Source organism: Saccopteryx leptura, chromosome 9 (assembly GCF_036850995.1).
Source record: "Saccopteryx leptura isolate mSacLep1 chromosome 9, mSacLep1_pri_phased_curated, whole genome shotgun sequence".
NCBI lineage: Eukaryota > Metazoa > Chordata > Mammalia > Chiroptera > Emballonuridae > Saccopteryx > Saccopteryx leptura.
Window position 1 is genome coordinate 91,183,809 of NC_089511.1, and position 15,788 is coordinate 91,199,596.

Sequence of the window (15,788 nt, forward strand, 5' to 3'; positions counted from 1 at the left end):
AGCCCTGCTGGGAACAACAGTATCTTGTGGTCGGTGTGTGGCTTAGTAGTTGGTGCCTGTCATAGCTCATAAAAATATGAGTCAATAAAGTAGACTTTTATTCTCCTCTATGATTTCTAAATTATGTGTGATAGCTGAAGTTGAAAATGATACTATGTCTGATATAGTTCTCAATATATCTAGAAGAGATATTTAAGAGCGTAAAGGGATATAGAGGCACAATTTTCACATTTCACTTGAACTATTAAAATGTTGATACCAGTAGACTGTGATATGTTATGTGTACATAATGTGATCTAACAACTGCTAAGAAAGCTATGAGAAGCAATACACTAAAAAGCACTACAGACAAATCAAAATGGAATTCTAAAAATAGTTCTAGTGTTGTACAAGATGGTAGAGAAAAAGAATCATTGAAAAAACAACAAACAAAAATGAAAAATATAAATTGGCAGACTGAAAAATCTATCATATGGATGACTACATTAAACATAAATTACCTAAATTTGCCAATTAAAAAACAGATTTGCAAAGTGAGTTTAAATAATGACTGGGCCCTGACCAGTTTGCTCAATGGTAGAGCATCAGCCAGGCATGTGGATGTCCCAGGTTTGATTCTCAGCCAGGCACACAGGAGAAACCCCCATCTGCTTCTCCACCCTCCCCCTCTCCTTTCTCTCTGTCTCTCTCTTCCCCTCAGCAGCCAAGGCTCCATTGAGGCAAAGTTGGCCTGGGTGCTGAGGCTGGCTCCATGACCTCTGCCTCAGGTACTAGAATGGCTTTAGCCTCAACGAAGCAACACCCCAGATGGGCAGAGCATCACTCCTTAGTGGGCTTCCCAGGTGGATCCCAGTTGGGCACATGCGGGAGTTTGTCTACCTCCCTCCAGCTTCTCATTTTTGAAAAATACAAAAAAAAATTGAAAATTAAAAATAAATAAATAAATAAATAATGACTGGACTATATGCTGTTTACAGGAAACTCATTTCAAATAGAATACAGGTTGAAAGAAAAATGCAGAAAAAGAAATGACACATAGATGTTATTTTTTAAAGAAGTGGCTATATTAATATCAAAAAAATTTCAGAACAAATAAAATTATCAGAGCTAGTGACATTACATTACAAAATGGTAAATCTATCCATGGAAGAGACATAGTAATCTTAAACGTCTATATATCAAACAACAGCAACAAAATATGTAAAGCAAAAACTGAAAGGAAAAATAGACAAAAGTGCAATTACAGTTTTAGAATGTAACAATCTTCTCTCAATAATTAATAGAACAATTACTGACAGAAAGTCAGTAATGATATTTTTAAAATTCAACCATACTACCAAGGAACAGGATCTAATACTAGCAGAATGCACATTCTCTTTAAGCACACAAATAAGACATATCAAGATAGACTATACTTGAGTCAAACCACAACAAATGTAAAAAATTTAAATTATGCGAAGGTAGGACCTGAAGATGGCAGCGGAGTAGGCAGACACACAGACTCCCAGCTCACACCACTGAACTGGATTATAAACTAATTTATGAACAATCAGCATGAAAAACCAAATCTGGACTACAAGAACAGCTTTCAAAAACCAAGGAGCAAAGAAGAAGCCACAACAAACCTGGTAGGGAATGCCTGAATCTCCCCTACTTACAGGAACGGGGGGGGGGGGGGGGGGGGGGGGGGGGGGGGGGTGGTGAGGCTGGGCTCTCACTCCAAGGAAAAGAGCAGTAAATACTGCTCACAGCCACTTGCCTGGCGACCAAGGAATGAGGTGTGTTGAAAGGGCCCGCATGTCTTCCAAAAAGAAAGGAGAGAGAGAGAGATGGATGGTGAGGGGGAGAGCAATACAGGTGATGACATGAAAAGCTGACCCATTCAGTGCTGAAGGCGGCTACAACTGAGGTAGGGGCTGATTATTCCACAAAGCAAAATACAAAAGTACTTCCAGGTAACAGAGATACAGACATCTCTCCAGCTCCAATCAGCGCAAGAAGACACAGCTGAAAACAAAAAGTGGGGAGGAGAGGCAATAACTCAGGTCTCCATGGCGATCTGAGATACACCTCCCCCTACTGAAGCTGAGAAAGCAACCTGCCCCCAGAGAGATTAACTGGCAGAAGAGGACTTCAGAGCCTCAGGTCACATACACTTCATACCTGGATACAGTTTCAAATAAGCCCCCTGCTGAGATCAGCAAACAAGACAATCACCTGTTAAGAAAACAAACAAATCAAGACTTCAAAGCGGCCCAAATCCGAAAATGGATTACAAATAATAGCTGATGCCAACCTAAGAAGACCTAGAAACAACACAAGTGAAAACTGGAGGCAGACAACACCAAACCTAGACTCAACCAGCTCTACAAAGAAAACACCCAAACACACAATGAGAAGACAAAGAAGTGCAATCCAAATGAAACCACAAGAGAGACCTTCAGGAGATGAACTGAGTGATATGAAAATAATCAAACTTCCAGATGCAGAGTTTAAAATAATGATTGTAAGCATGCTTAGGGATCTTAGAACAACATTGGATGGTCATCACAAACACCTAAATAAAGAAATAGCAAGTATAAAAAATGATATTGAAATATTAAAAAAGAATCAGTCAGAGATGACAAATACAATATCAGAAATGAAGACCACAATGGAAGGAATTAAAAACAGGATGGATAGAGTTGAGGATCGAATCAGCGAGTTAAAGGACAACTGAAATAAAGGCATGAAAGCCGAGAAGAAAAAAAAAGAGATTCAAAAAGTCTGAGGAAACTCTTAGAGAGCTCTGTGACAACATAAAGAGAAATAACATCCACATCATAGGGGTTCCTGAAGAAGAAGAGAAAGAACAAGGGATAGAGGCTATGTTTAATCATATCATAGCTGAAAACTTCCCTAAATTAATGCAGGAGAAACTCTTACAAATTCAAGAAGCACAGAGAACTCCACTAAAAAGAAACCTACACCAAGACACATCATAATTAAAATACCAAAGCTAAGTGATAAAGAGAAAATATTAAAAGCTGTGAGAGAAAAAAAGGCTATCACCTACAAAGGAGCCCCCATAAGGAAGACATCAGACTTCTCAAAAGAAACACTTGAAGCCAGAAGGGAATGGCAAGACATATTCAAAGTAATGCAGAACAAGAACCTACAACCAAGACTACTTTATCTAGCAAGACTATCATTTAAAATTGAAGAAATAAAAAGCTTCCCAGACAAAAAAAAAAAAAACTCAAGGAATTCATTACAATCAAACCAATGCTGCAGGAAATGTTAAGGGGCATGGAGTAAACAAGATCAAAGTGGGAAAAGAATATAGCAAAAGAGGAATGCAGCTTTAAAGAATAAAATGGCAATAAACAACTACATATCAATAATAACCTTAAATGTAAATGGATTAAATGATCCAATCAAAAGACATGGAGTAGCTGCATGGATAAGAAAACAGGACCCATACATATGCTGTCTACAAGAGACACACCTTAAAACAAAAGATGCACATAGACTGAAGGTAAAATGATGAAAAAAAAATTTCATGCAAATTGAAATGAAAAAAAAGCTGGGGTAGCAATACTTATATCAGACAAAATGGACTTTAAAACAAAGAATATAGTAAGAGATAAAGAAGGCCACTACATAATGATAAAGGGAGCAATCCAACAGGAAGATATAACTATTATAAATATCTATGCACCTAATATAGGAGCACCCAAATATATAAAACAGACTTTGATGGCTATAAAGAGCAAGGTCAACAGCAACACTATAATAGTAGGGGATTTTAATATCCCATTAACATCACTAGATAGATCCTCAAGAAAGAAAATTGACAAAGAAACAGCAGACTTAAAGGACACACTAGATCAACTCGATTTAATAGATATCTTCAGAACCTTTCACCCTAAAGCAGCAGAATATACATTCTTTTCAAGTGCTCATGGTACATTCTCTAGGATAGACCACATGTTAGGGCACAAAAGTGGTCTCTACAAATTTAAGAAGATTGAAATCATAGTAAGCACTTTCTCTGATCACAATGGCATGAAACTAGAAATCAACTACAACAGAAAAGCTAAAAAATTCTCAAACATATGGAAACTAAATAGCATGTTATTAAATAACGAATGGATTAAGAATGAGATCAAAGAAGAAATAAAAAAATTCCTAGAAACGAATGACAATGAGCATACAACAACTCAAAATTTATAGGACACAGCAAAAGCAATACCGAGAGGGAAGTTCATAGCACTACAGGCACACTTTAAGAAGCTAGAAAAAGCTCAAATAAACAACTTAACCCTGAATCTAAAAGAATTAGAAAAAGAACAGCAGTAAAACCTAAATGTAGTAGAAGGAAGGAAATAATAAAGATCAGAGCAGAAATAAATGACATAGAGAATAAAAAAAGAATACAGAGGATCAATGAAACTAGGAGCTGGTTTTTTGAAAAGGTAAACAAGATTGATGAACCTTTAACTAAACCCACCAAGAAAAAGAGAGAGAGGACTCAAATAAATAAAATTAGAAATGAGAGGGGAGAAATAACAACTGACACAATAGAAATACAAAGGATTGTAAGAAAATACTATGAATAACTGTATGCCAAAAAACTACACAACCTAGATGAAAGGGACAAATTCCTTGAAACATACAATCTTCCAAAAATCAATCTGGAAGAATCAGAAAACCTAAACAGACCGATTACACCAAATGAGATCAAAACAGTTATCAAAAACCTCCCAACAAAGAAAAGTCCTGGGCCTGATGGCTTCACAAGTGAATTCTACCAAATATTCAAAGAAGAACTAACTTCTATCCTTCTCAAGCTATTTCAAAAAATTCAAGAGGAAGGAAGACTTCCAAGCTCCTTTTATGAGGCGAGTATAATTCTGATTCCAAAACCAGGCAAAAACAACACAAAAAAAGAAAATTATAAGCCAATATACCTGATGAATTTAGATGCTAAAATCCTCAACAAAATATTAGCAAACCAGATCCAACAATACATGGAAAAAATCATACACCATGATCAAGTGGGATTTATTCTGGGGAGGCAAGGCTTGTACAATATTTGCAAATCTATCAATGTTATTCATCACATAAACAAAAAGAAGGAGAAAAACCACATGATAATTTCAATAGATGCAGAAAAAGCATTTGATAAAATCCAGCACCCATTCATGATCAAAACTCTCAACAAACTGGGAATACAGGAAACATACCTCAACATGATAAAAGCCATCTATGACAAACCCACAGCCAACATCATACTCAATGGGCAAAAATTAAAAGCAATACCCTTAAGATCAGGAACAAGGCAGGTGTGCCCCCTTTCACCACTCTTATTCAACATAGTCCTGGAAGTTCTAGCCACAGCAATCAGACAAGAAGAAGAAATAAAAGGCATTTAAGTTGGAAAAGAAGAAGTAAAGCTATCATTATTTGCAAATGATATGATATTGTATATAGAAAATCCTAAAGTCTTAGTCAAAAAACTACTGGACCTGATAAATGAATTCAGCAAGGTGGCAGGATGTAGAATTAATACTCAGAAATCAGAGGCATTTTTATACACCAACAATGAACAGTCAGAAAGAGAAATTAAGGAAACAATCCCCTTCACTATTACAACCAAAAAAATAAAGTACCTAGGCGTACATTTAACCAAGGAGATTAAAGACTTGTACTCGGAAAATTATAAAACATTGATAAAAGAAATCAAGGAAGATACAAACAAGTGGAAGCATATACCATGCTCATGGTTAGGAAGAATAAACATCATTAAAATGTCTATATTACCCAAAGTAATTTATAAATTCAATGCAATACCAATTAAAATACCAATGACATACTTTAAAGATGTAGATCACATATTCCAAAAATTTATATGGAATGAAAAGAGAACACAAATAGCCTCAGCAATCTTAAAAAAGAAGAATAAAGGGGGAGGTATTACACTTCCTGATATCAAGCTATACTACAAGGCCATTGTACTCACAGCAGCCTGGTACTGGCATAAGAGCAGGCACATAGATCAATGGAACAGAACGGAGAACCCAGAAATAAACCCACAGCTCTATGGACAACTGATATTTGACAAAGGATGTAAGGGCATACAATGGAGTAAAGATAGCCTCTTCAACAAATGGTGTTGGGAAAATTGATGATAAATGATAAAAGACTTAAATGTAAGGCGTGAAACCATAAGCATCTTAGAAGAAAACATAGGCAGTAGTAAGCTCTCCGACATCTGTTGCAGCGATATATTTGCTGATTTATCTCCACGGGCAAGTGAAATAAAAGACAGGATAATCAAATGGGACTATATCAAACTAAAAAGCTTTTGCACAGCCAAAGACAATAAGAACAGAATAAAAAGACAAATTACACAATGTGAGAACATATTTGACAGTATGTCTGATAAGGAGTTAATAACCAAAATTTATAAAGAACTTGTAAATCTCAACACCAGGAAGACAAACAAGCCAATCAAAAAATGGGCAAAAGAAATGAATAGACATTTCTCCAAAGAGGCCATACAGATGGCCAATAGGCATATGAAAAAATACTCAACATCACTAATCATTAGAGAAATGCAAATTAAAACCAGAATGAGATATCATCTCACACCGGTCAGAATGGCACTCATCAACAAAACAACACAGAAGAAGTGCTGGCAAGGATGTGGAGAAAGGGGAACTCTCCTACACTGCTGGTGAGAATGTAGACTGGTGCAGCCTCTGTGGAAAACAGTATGGAGATTCCTCAAAAAATTGAAAATCGAACTGCATTTTTGACCCAGCCATCCCACTTTTAGGAATATACCCCTAGAACACCATTGAAGGAGAAATGCACCCCCATGTTTATAGCAGCATTGTTCACAATAGCAAAGATCTAGAAACAGCCCAAGTGTCCATCAGAGGACGAGTGGATTAAAAAGCTTTGGTAAATATATACTATGGAATACTACTCAGCCATAAGAAATGATGACATTGGATCATTTATAATAACATGGATGGATCTTGATTATATTATACGAAGTGAAATAAGTAAATCAGAAAAAACTAAGAACTATATGAACCCATGCATAGATGGGACATAAAAATGAGAGTCAGAGACATGGACAAGAATGTGATGGTAACAGGGAGTGGGGTGGAGGGGTGGGGAGGGGGCGAGGAAGGAGAGGGAGGGGGTTGCAGGAGGGTAGGTGCACAAAGAACCAGATAGAAGGTGACAGAAGACAATTTGACTTTGGGTGAGGAGTATGCAGCATAATCAAAGGTCAAAATAATCTGGAGATGTTTTCTTAGAACATATGTACCCTGATTTATCAATGTCACTGCATTAAAATGAATAAAAATAAGATTAAAAATTTTAAATCTTGCGAAGTGTGTTCTCTAATCACAGTTGACTCAATGGAAGTAAATAATAGAAAAATAACAGGAAATTTTGAATCAACTAATAATACTCTTAAATAATTCATATTAAAATATTTTTAACTGAATAAAAATAAAAACATATCAAAACCTGTGAGACACAACTAAAGTAATGCTAAGAGAGCAATTCATAACACAAAATGCTTTTTTTACATTAGAAAAAAGGAAAATATTAAATTAATAATCTAATTCTGGAGAAACCAGAAGAATATAAAAATAAAGCCTGAGCAAGCAGAAGGAAGTACAGATAAATAATAAATCAAGAGCAGAAAGCAATGCAATTGAAAGCAAAAATAATAGAGAAAATCAGTGAAACAAAATAACTGTTGATTTGAAAAAAATTGATCAAATCGACAGACCTCTCGCAAGATTGACAAAGAAAAAAGGAGACATCAGTTACCAATATCAGAAATAAAATGAACCCTGCATACATCAGAAATGACAATAAGGAAATACTATGAACAACTCTATGCATAAATACTTGATGACTTAGAAAAATGAATCAATGCCTCAAAAAGTACAAACTATCACAGCTCATCCAATATGAAATAGATACTTTGAATTAAGGAAATTGAATTCATAATCTACAAACTATCCTCACCCCACAATCCACCAAAATAATTCTGCAAGCCCAGAGAGTTTCATGGGAGAATTCTAGAAATGTTTAAAGAAAAATTAGCACCAATACTGTACAATCTCATCCAGAAAATAGGAGAAGAAAAAGCACTCCTTAATTCATTTTATGAAGCCAGCATTATCGTGACCTGAAAACCAGACAAAAACAAGGAAAAAAGGAAACTGCAGACTACTATCTCTCATGAATATAGATTCAAAATCCTTATCAAAATTTTATCAAACAGAATTTAACAATATAAAAGAATTATACATCATGATTGAATGGAGTCTTATTCAGGGATGCAAGATTCCTTCAATATTCAGAATTCCATCAATGTAATCTACTATATTAACAAGCTAAACAAGAAAATATCATATGATCATAGTAAGTGAGGTTGAAAAGGCATTTGACAAAATTCTATTCCCATTTATGACAAAAACTCAGAAAACTAAGAATAGAGGGAAGCTTCTTCAATGTCTACAAAAAAAAACAAAAACAAAATGCTACAATTAACATTATACTTAATAGTGAGAAATAAGATGCTTTCTCAATAAAATCAAGAACAAGGTAAAGTTGTCTACCATGACCATACATTACTCTTCAACATAGTATTGGAATTTCCTGCTAATCCATCCCAGTAGTCAAGAAAAAGAAATAAAAGGCATACCATTTAGAAAGGAAGAACTACAACTGTTTCTAGTTGCAGAAGACATCATGGTCTATGTGGAATATAAAAAATAACTCTTAGAATTAATGTTCAGCAAGGTGGCAGGATACTAGATCAACACACAAATTGATTGTATTTCTATATACTAACAATTACACATAGAAAGAGAAAATTTAAATACAACTCAATTTACAATCACTCAAAAATACTTAGCTATAAATCTAATATTGTAACACATATAAAGATCTCATATTAAAAGCTCGAAAAGGCTAATAAGAGAAATAAAAAAGAAGCTTAACAAATGGAAATACATATGAAGCTTATAGAAAACTCAATATGATAAATATGTCAAATCTCCCTGAATTGATTTAAAAACAAATGTAATTTCTATCAAAATTTCAGCAAAATATTTGGTTGATATAGCTAAGATTATTGAAAGGTAAAGGACAAATATATATACAAGGTGACAGAAAATGATTTGACTTTGGGTGATGGGTATACAACATAATCAACTGTTCAAATGCTATAGAAATGTTTACCTGAAACCTATGTACTTTTGTGCATCAATGTCAACCTGCTAAATTTAATTCTCTAAATAAAAAAAAAAATCAAATGCTTCAAAAATATATTAATGACAAAAAAAGGTAAAGGAGTTAGAATTGCTAAAACTTTTTTAAAAAGGAAGAATAAAGTAGGAATCACTCTACTATCCTGAAACTTATATACCTACAAAAATCAAGGCTGTGTGGTGCTGGCAAAGGGGACAGGCAATCATGAAAAAGAAAAGATAACCCAGAGGTAGTCCACACAAGTACGATCAGCTGATTTTTCACCAGGGAGCAAAATCAATTCAAATAAAGGAAGGATAGTTTTTCAACCAATTGTGCTGGAGCAATTGGATATTTATGGGGGACCTAAATTCACAAAGGAACTTAAAGTGGATAATAGATTTAAATGTGAAATATTGTATAAAATTATATAACTCTTAGAAGAAAATATAAGGTAAAATTCTTGGAGACTCGGGGTTTGATGAAAACTTCTTGGACATGATATCAAAATCATTTTCCATAAAAAATATCAGTAACTTAGACTTAAAATTAAATACTTTTGCCATGGTTAGGTAGTTCAGTTGGCTGGAGGGTCATCCAATAAGCCAAGGTTGTAAATTCAATCCCCAGTTAGGGCACACACGAGAATCTTGCAGAATATATTAAGAACTCTGAAAACTCAATAGTAAAAAAAACAAAAACAAAAAAACCCCAAAGAATTCAATTAGAAAATGAGCAAAAGCCATGAAGAAAATTCTTGCTTTGTCAGGACATTTCTCCTTGCCTTCCTAAGGTCCTAGCCTTTTTCCTTTGCCCTGTACTGACTTTTCTGAGAGATGCTGGTATATTAGTTTTCTTTGGTTACATTTTTGGTGATTTGTTACACACACACACAAACACGCACACAAACATAGAAAAGTAATAGATCAAGAATTCTTTCTCACTGAAACACACACACCACAGGATTCTGAACCATTATCTTGGCAGGAATCTGGAACAGGGGAAAAGCTGTCAGGAAAGATTTTTTTACAAAGATCTAAGGGACTATGAGCCAAGGAATAAAGTGATGACTTTGACTTGTAAGATAAAAACAAATTTAATTCTCTTTATCCTGGCCTCTGCCATCTTTTCATTATAAATTAAAGGAAGGGGAAAGACTCCTCTCTTCAATAACTCTGGCTCCTTTAATGAAGAATGTTTTAGGCAACTGGAACATAATTAAAGTGATATTGTATTTCTTTTATTAACATGATTATAGTAACATGTAGATTTTAACAGGGGCTTTCCAATGGAATTAAAATGAAGATAGATAGCTGACATTTTGGTGGAATTACAGTCCATAGGAATATTTTATATGTCAGCTTTTTAAAAAGGAAGGTACAAACCTCTAATAAAATGTCTAGAAATTTTAACAGATTTTTTTCAGTAGCTATTTTTTTAGAGCTATATTTTAGAAAAATTTAAAGATACTGATTGGTTGACAGTTAAGTTGCAAATAATTTATTTAGAATTGTGACACTCATAATCCAAAACCTAGTTATAAGTCTTTTATCATTATGCCGAAAGTACATCAGCTTTTGTCAGATAAATTTCCTTTGACTTCAAATGTGGAACCCTGAGAAGGACACAAGTTCAGTTAGGTCGTTTTCTGGTGAGGAATGGATAACCAGACTCTAATCATTGGGATACCATGCAAACTCCCAAATGTTCTATGAAACTCTTCTATGAAAAAAGGGGGACAGAAATTTCTAAACTATCGATGTCATACAAGATAAACCAAAGCTGAGTAAATATTCCAGATGAAAGAAAACTAAGGAAACACAGTTACCAAATATAACACCTATCCCTCCCCCCTTTCTTTGCTAAGGAAGAGTGAAAGCTGCAAAGGGCATTGTTGGTTCAACTGAAAATACTGGACTATATTGATTATGTAAAAGTATTTTGTCAATGTTCAATTTCCTGATATTGATAACAGTTCTGTGATTATATAAGAGGTTATCTCTAGACAAATGCACACTAGTGTACTTAGGGGATTAAGAAAAAGGCCCTGGTGGGTTGGTGCAGTGGTAGCGTGTTGGCCTGGTATGTGGATGTCCTAGGTTAATTCCCAGTCAGGGCACACAGGAGAAGCAACCATCTGCTTCTCCAACCCTCCTCTCCCCTTCTCTCTGTCTCTTCCCCTCCTTCAGCCATGGCTCGATTGGTTAGAGCAAGTTGGCCCCTGGCACTGAGGATGGCTCCGTGGAGCCTAAGGTGCTAAAAATAGCTCAGTTGCCAAGCCACAGCCCAAGATGGGCAGAGCACAGCCTGGTAAGGTGGATCCTGGTCAGGGCACATGTGGGAGTCTGTCTGTTTTCCCTCTTCTCACTAAAAAAAAAAACAAAAAAAAAAAAACATGTTTATACAATTTACTGTGAAATGGCTCAGAAAAAGTTACCTCTATGATAAATTTGACTGTATCACATTAAGAGACTTTTGCAGAGCAAAGAATGCCAGGAAGAGAAAAGATAGACAACATACTGAGAGAAGATATTTGCAAATATTTGCAACACATGACACAAATAAGTAATATCTAGGGAAAAAAATACGCAAAAGACCAATAACCAAATACAACTCAGATGAAGTTTACAGAAAAAGAAAACTGGCTGTCTGATAAATATAGGAAAAATGGTTATTCTTATTCATCATCAGGAACACATAACCTGAAAACTTGGCAATAATATTTTACAACCCTCCAAATGGCAAAAAATGAGAAGTCTGATACTATAAGATATTACTGAATATGAAAGAGGACAACTATATCCAAACCTCACTGGTGGAAAGCAACTTGGTAATATCCAATGAAAGGGGCTCATGCACACTCATGACATACCCGCTCCTCTTCCAAGTGTGTCTCCCAGAAAAACAGCCATGCAAGAGTTCTCAGAGATAGGACCAAGAAGGCTCATTGTGGCCGCTTTGGCAGTCATGCAAAAGACTGGAAACAACCTAAATCCCAGTGGTACCTAGTAGATTACTAAATTATAGATAGATAGTGTTTCAACAGTATCTTCGCAGGTAGTTGCAGTGAAGACGTCCGATTCATATTATCAGAATGAGTTGATGGATAATGCAGCATGTTGAGTGGGCTACGGTGGCATTCAGGTCAAGTCTTTCACACCAGAAAGTGACACAGGAAGGAAGTGACACAGCCAGAGCCGGGGGTTCTGTTTCCTCTGGGGAGGGAGGCAGGAAAACAAGACAGAGGAAGGAGCCAAAAGGGCTTCAGCTCCACCTCTGATGTTTCTTTAATGAATACTTTTAAATACATATAACTTTAAAAAAACCAATTTTTAAAATGTGTTCATTCATTGTGTTGGGTCCATGAATGTTTGTTACATTGCCCTAAGTTTATAAAAAAAAAATTTAGAATATTAAAAAACTATTTTTTCCAAACTCTCCAATTACTTGTGTGTGGGATCCTATGAGAGCCTGGACAGTACTGGGTGACCGGAAGAGATGTTTTCCCCTCTGTGTCCCCAAGAGCCCTCTCAGCCACAACTTTCACACACACCTGGAGTGACTGGCCTGGTCGCCTGCCCTCACGGGTCACGCGTTAGTGAGTTGTGCTACATAATCCCTCAGGTCCCTTCCACCAGCCCAGAAAGGGAAAACCCCTTTTCTTACTGTTTTTATAGGCTGTCATGTTATTTGTTTTTTCATAGAAATTTATTAGAATTAAGACATTATGAACATTATGAAATTTTTCAATACAGAGAAACTAACAAAATGCGTCATAATCTTATTTCTTAAAAAGAATAAAGGATGCTATCAACCAATTGTTATGTTTCCCCTTAGTCCATTTTTGGATAGGTAAGCAAACATATGTAAAATTTAACTACATAATTACAGCTTAGTAACTATCACTTGGTCACTTCTCCTCTGCCCACATTTGTAGATTCCTATGGATAATCACTTGTTTCTGGTTTTCACTACTATTTCTTCAGATGAGCCCTGAAATTGGACTTTCTGGGTAGAAGATTGTAAACAGCTCACATTTGAACATATATTGCCTTCTGGGAAGACTGGGTCCATTAGTTCCCCCAAATACTCAGGAGTGAGAGCTCACCTCCTCCTGTCAAATACTGGCTGCTGTGTGCCTTAAACATGTGAAGACTGAACTCTCTCACCAGCCCTGTAAGGTGGGGACTATTATTATCCCCAGGTTGCAGAGGGGGAAATGGCACACAAACAAGGTGAGTAACTGGCCCCACTCTCTGAGCTGCTAATAGTAGAGCAAGGGTTAACATTCAGGAAGTTTAGAGCAGACTGTCACTCCTATCCATCTCTGTCTCTACTAACAGTTTCTGAAAGCACTAACTAGCTGGGACCCTTAGCCAAGGATTTAAAACCTCATCTGTAAACTACAGATAAGGGTGGGACCTATTCCATAGAGCTATTGTGGGAACTGAACAGGCTCATTCATAGAAAGTATTTAACAGAGAACGCAGCTTAGCAGGCCACAGAAGCACTCAAAAAAATTTTTGGTGTTGTCATTCTCTTTTATTATTCATGAGCATGGGCATTTTAAAGGCTTACTGTGTGTAATTCTCCAGTGAATTGCCTGTTTTTATAACCTGCACAGTTTTCATTGGATTTCTTAAGTTTAACTTCCTTTTTCTTCCCAACATCCCACCTCCAAGACAGGTTATCTACATTGGTAAAAAGCAGAAACAAGGGCTAGGACTTCTGCTGCAACCTGCCGCTTTACTGAGCACACTGCATGAGCTTCCCTGCAGGCCCCGAGCTCCTGCTTGCTGGTTCTCCCCAACCCTTGCTGCTGCTGTCGCAGGTTAGCTGACAGATGCTGTGGCTGTCCATCTGTCTGTATTTCCTGCTTGTCTTGTTACAAGCTTCAGGCAGAATTCTGCCCCTGTCCGGGATACAGGCTCGCGAGACAGAAGATGAAACTCAGAGACTGACTGCTGGCCTCTGAGTCTCGACTCAGCACAAGCTCTGGGCAAGAGCAGCTGTGTGTAATGAGGGATGCCCGTGCTGATGTCAAAGTTTTTGCAAAGCTGCCTGGCTCTTCTTCTCTGCTTGTCTCTATGCATAGTCCTAATCATCACTGTGTGCCTTATTTCTCTCCTGATTTCTTCCTCTCTGGCCTTATATTTCTCCCTCTATACCTAGCTGCACTTTTTCATTAGTCTCTGCCTTTCTCTTTAATGCACAAGATTAAAGATGACTTTAGAAAAACAAAGACACCACCGGGTAACTAGGGGCCTACTTTACTCCATAATAAGACTGATTCACCATTAACTGTACATACCTACATTTCCTCATTTTATTAAATTATTTTAATTTGACTTAATTAAATTTAACTTAATTTCTACACAATCCTAAAAGGTAAACATTATTATCACTCATTTCATTGATTTGTTAACAGATGCTCAGCGAGTCTAAGAAGCTTGTAGTGCAGCCCATGAGAGCCAGGCTTGTCTGGGTCCCAAGCCCAAAGCTCTCCCCGCTGCAGACCCTCTCTTACTCTCCTGGCTCAGAAGCGTTTGTAAGCTGCGCTGGAATGAAACAGACAAGAGCATTGCTCACTGTCCAGTCCAAGTGAGAAAGGCCATCTGGCCACAGTGATACCAGGCTTTAGGGACTGAGCCCAGAGAGGCAAATGCTCACCCAGTTTCCCACTGGGTAGCACCCCCGGCCACAGAGAGTAACACACCCCATTATCACATTCCTCACTTACCCAGGAGAAAGAGGAGTGTTCTCAGCCTGCTGGCCACCAAGCCCATGCTGGCTTTCTGTTCCTGGTTCCTTGCAGAGCAAGGACTAGCGGCTGTGTGACTCAGGGCTCCTGGGACAGGAAGTGGAGGAAGCCGCTCCCACAGCCCCATGTGGCTGAGTTCCTCTCAACGCTTTCTGAGGGCAGGCTGAAGGAAGGCCCTATCTTCCTGACCTCTGCTGGGGGCTGGACAGTTGTGGCCCATAATAAGGACTCACTGTGACATGCCAGGTGTTAGTTGTACCCAGCATTGTCTTCTGTAACCCTCCCCATGCAGCACACAGCACAGAAACACAGTTGGCTGCAGATTCTTGCCCAGAGACTCAGGCCAGCCAGTAAGTCTCAGAGAGGGGTGCGGGCAAAGCTGGTTGGCCTGGCCCTCCAGCTGCAGCGCTGGCCCTCATCACCCCAGGCAGGGTGAGAAAACGCCCCTCCCTGGCCCACAGCACAGCCCAGTGACTGTTTATGTGCCATGAACCCCTGCAAGTCTGTGGATATCTACGACTCTCTCTTCTCAGAATAACATTTTTAATGTCCAAAATAAAGCATATAGGTTAATACTGACATACAGTTATCAAAATATTTAGACAGCAAACTTAAGATATAGAAATATATGTGCTTCGTTATCCACACAGTAAATAACAAGAGTCCAGTGGCAAGCAAAATGACTACCGCAATCCTGACAGCGTAACAAACGGGAAACCCATAGACAGATGTGCAGTAGCTGGAATGCGGATGA

The 15,788-nt window shown here is 37.3% G+C and overlaps 1 protein-coding gene across 2 annotated transcripts in view; it reads right to left on the bottom strand.

Moving 5' to 3' along the window:
- The window catches only part of TMEM273 (transmembrane protein 273), a 49,589-nt gene extending 34,372 nt beyond the window's left edge, over positions 1 to 15,217 (bottom strand). Inside the window, exon 1 of one of the 2 annotated variants that reach the window (XM_066348570.1) lies at positions 15,014 to 15,217. In XM_066348570.1, coding sequence (XP_066204667.1) covers positions 15,014 to 15,161 — 148 coding nt within the window. In that variant the 5' untranslated portion in view covers positions 15,162 to 15,217. The remainder of the gene's footprint in view (positions 1 to 15,013) is intronic. The other variant, XM_066348571.1, reaches the window with a different exon arrangement.
- Positions 15,218 to 15,788: the final 571 nt, after the last annotated feature.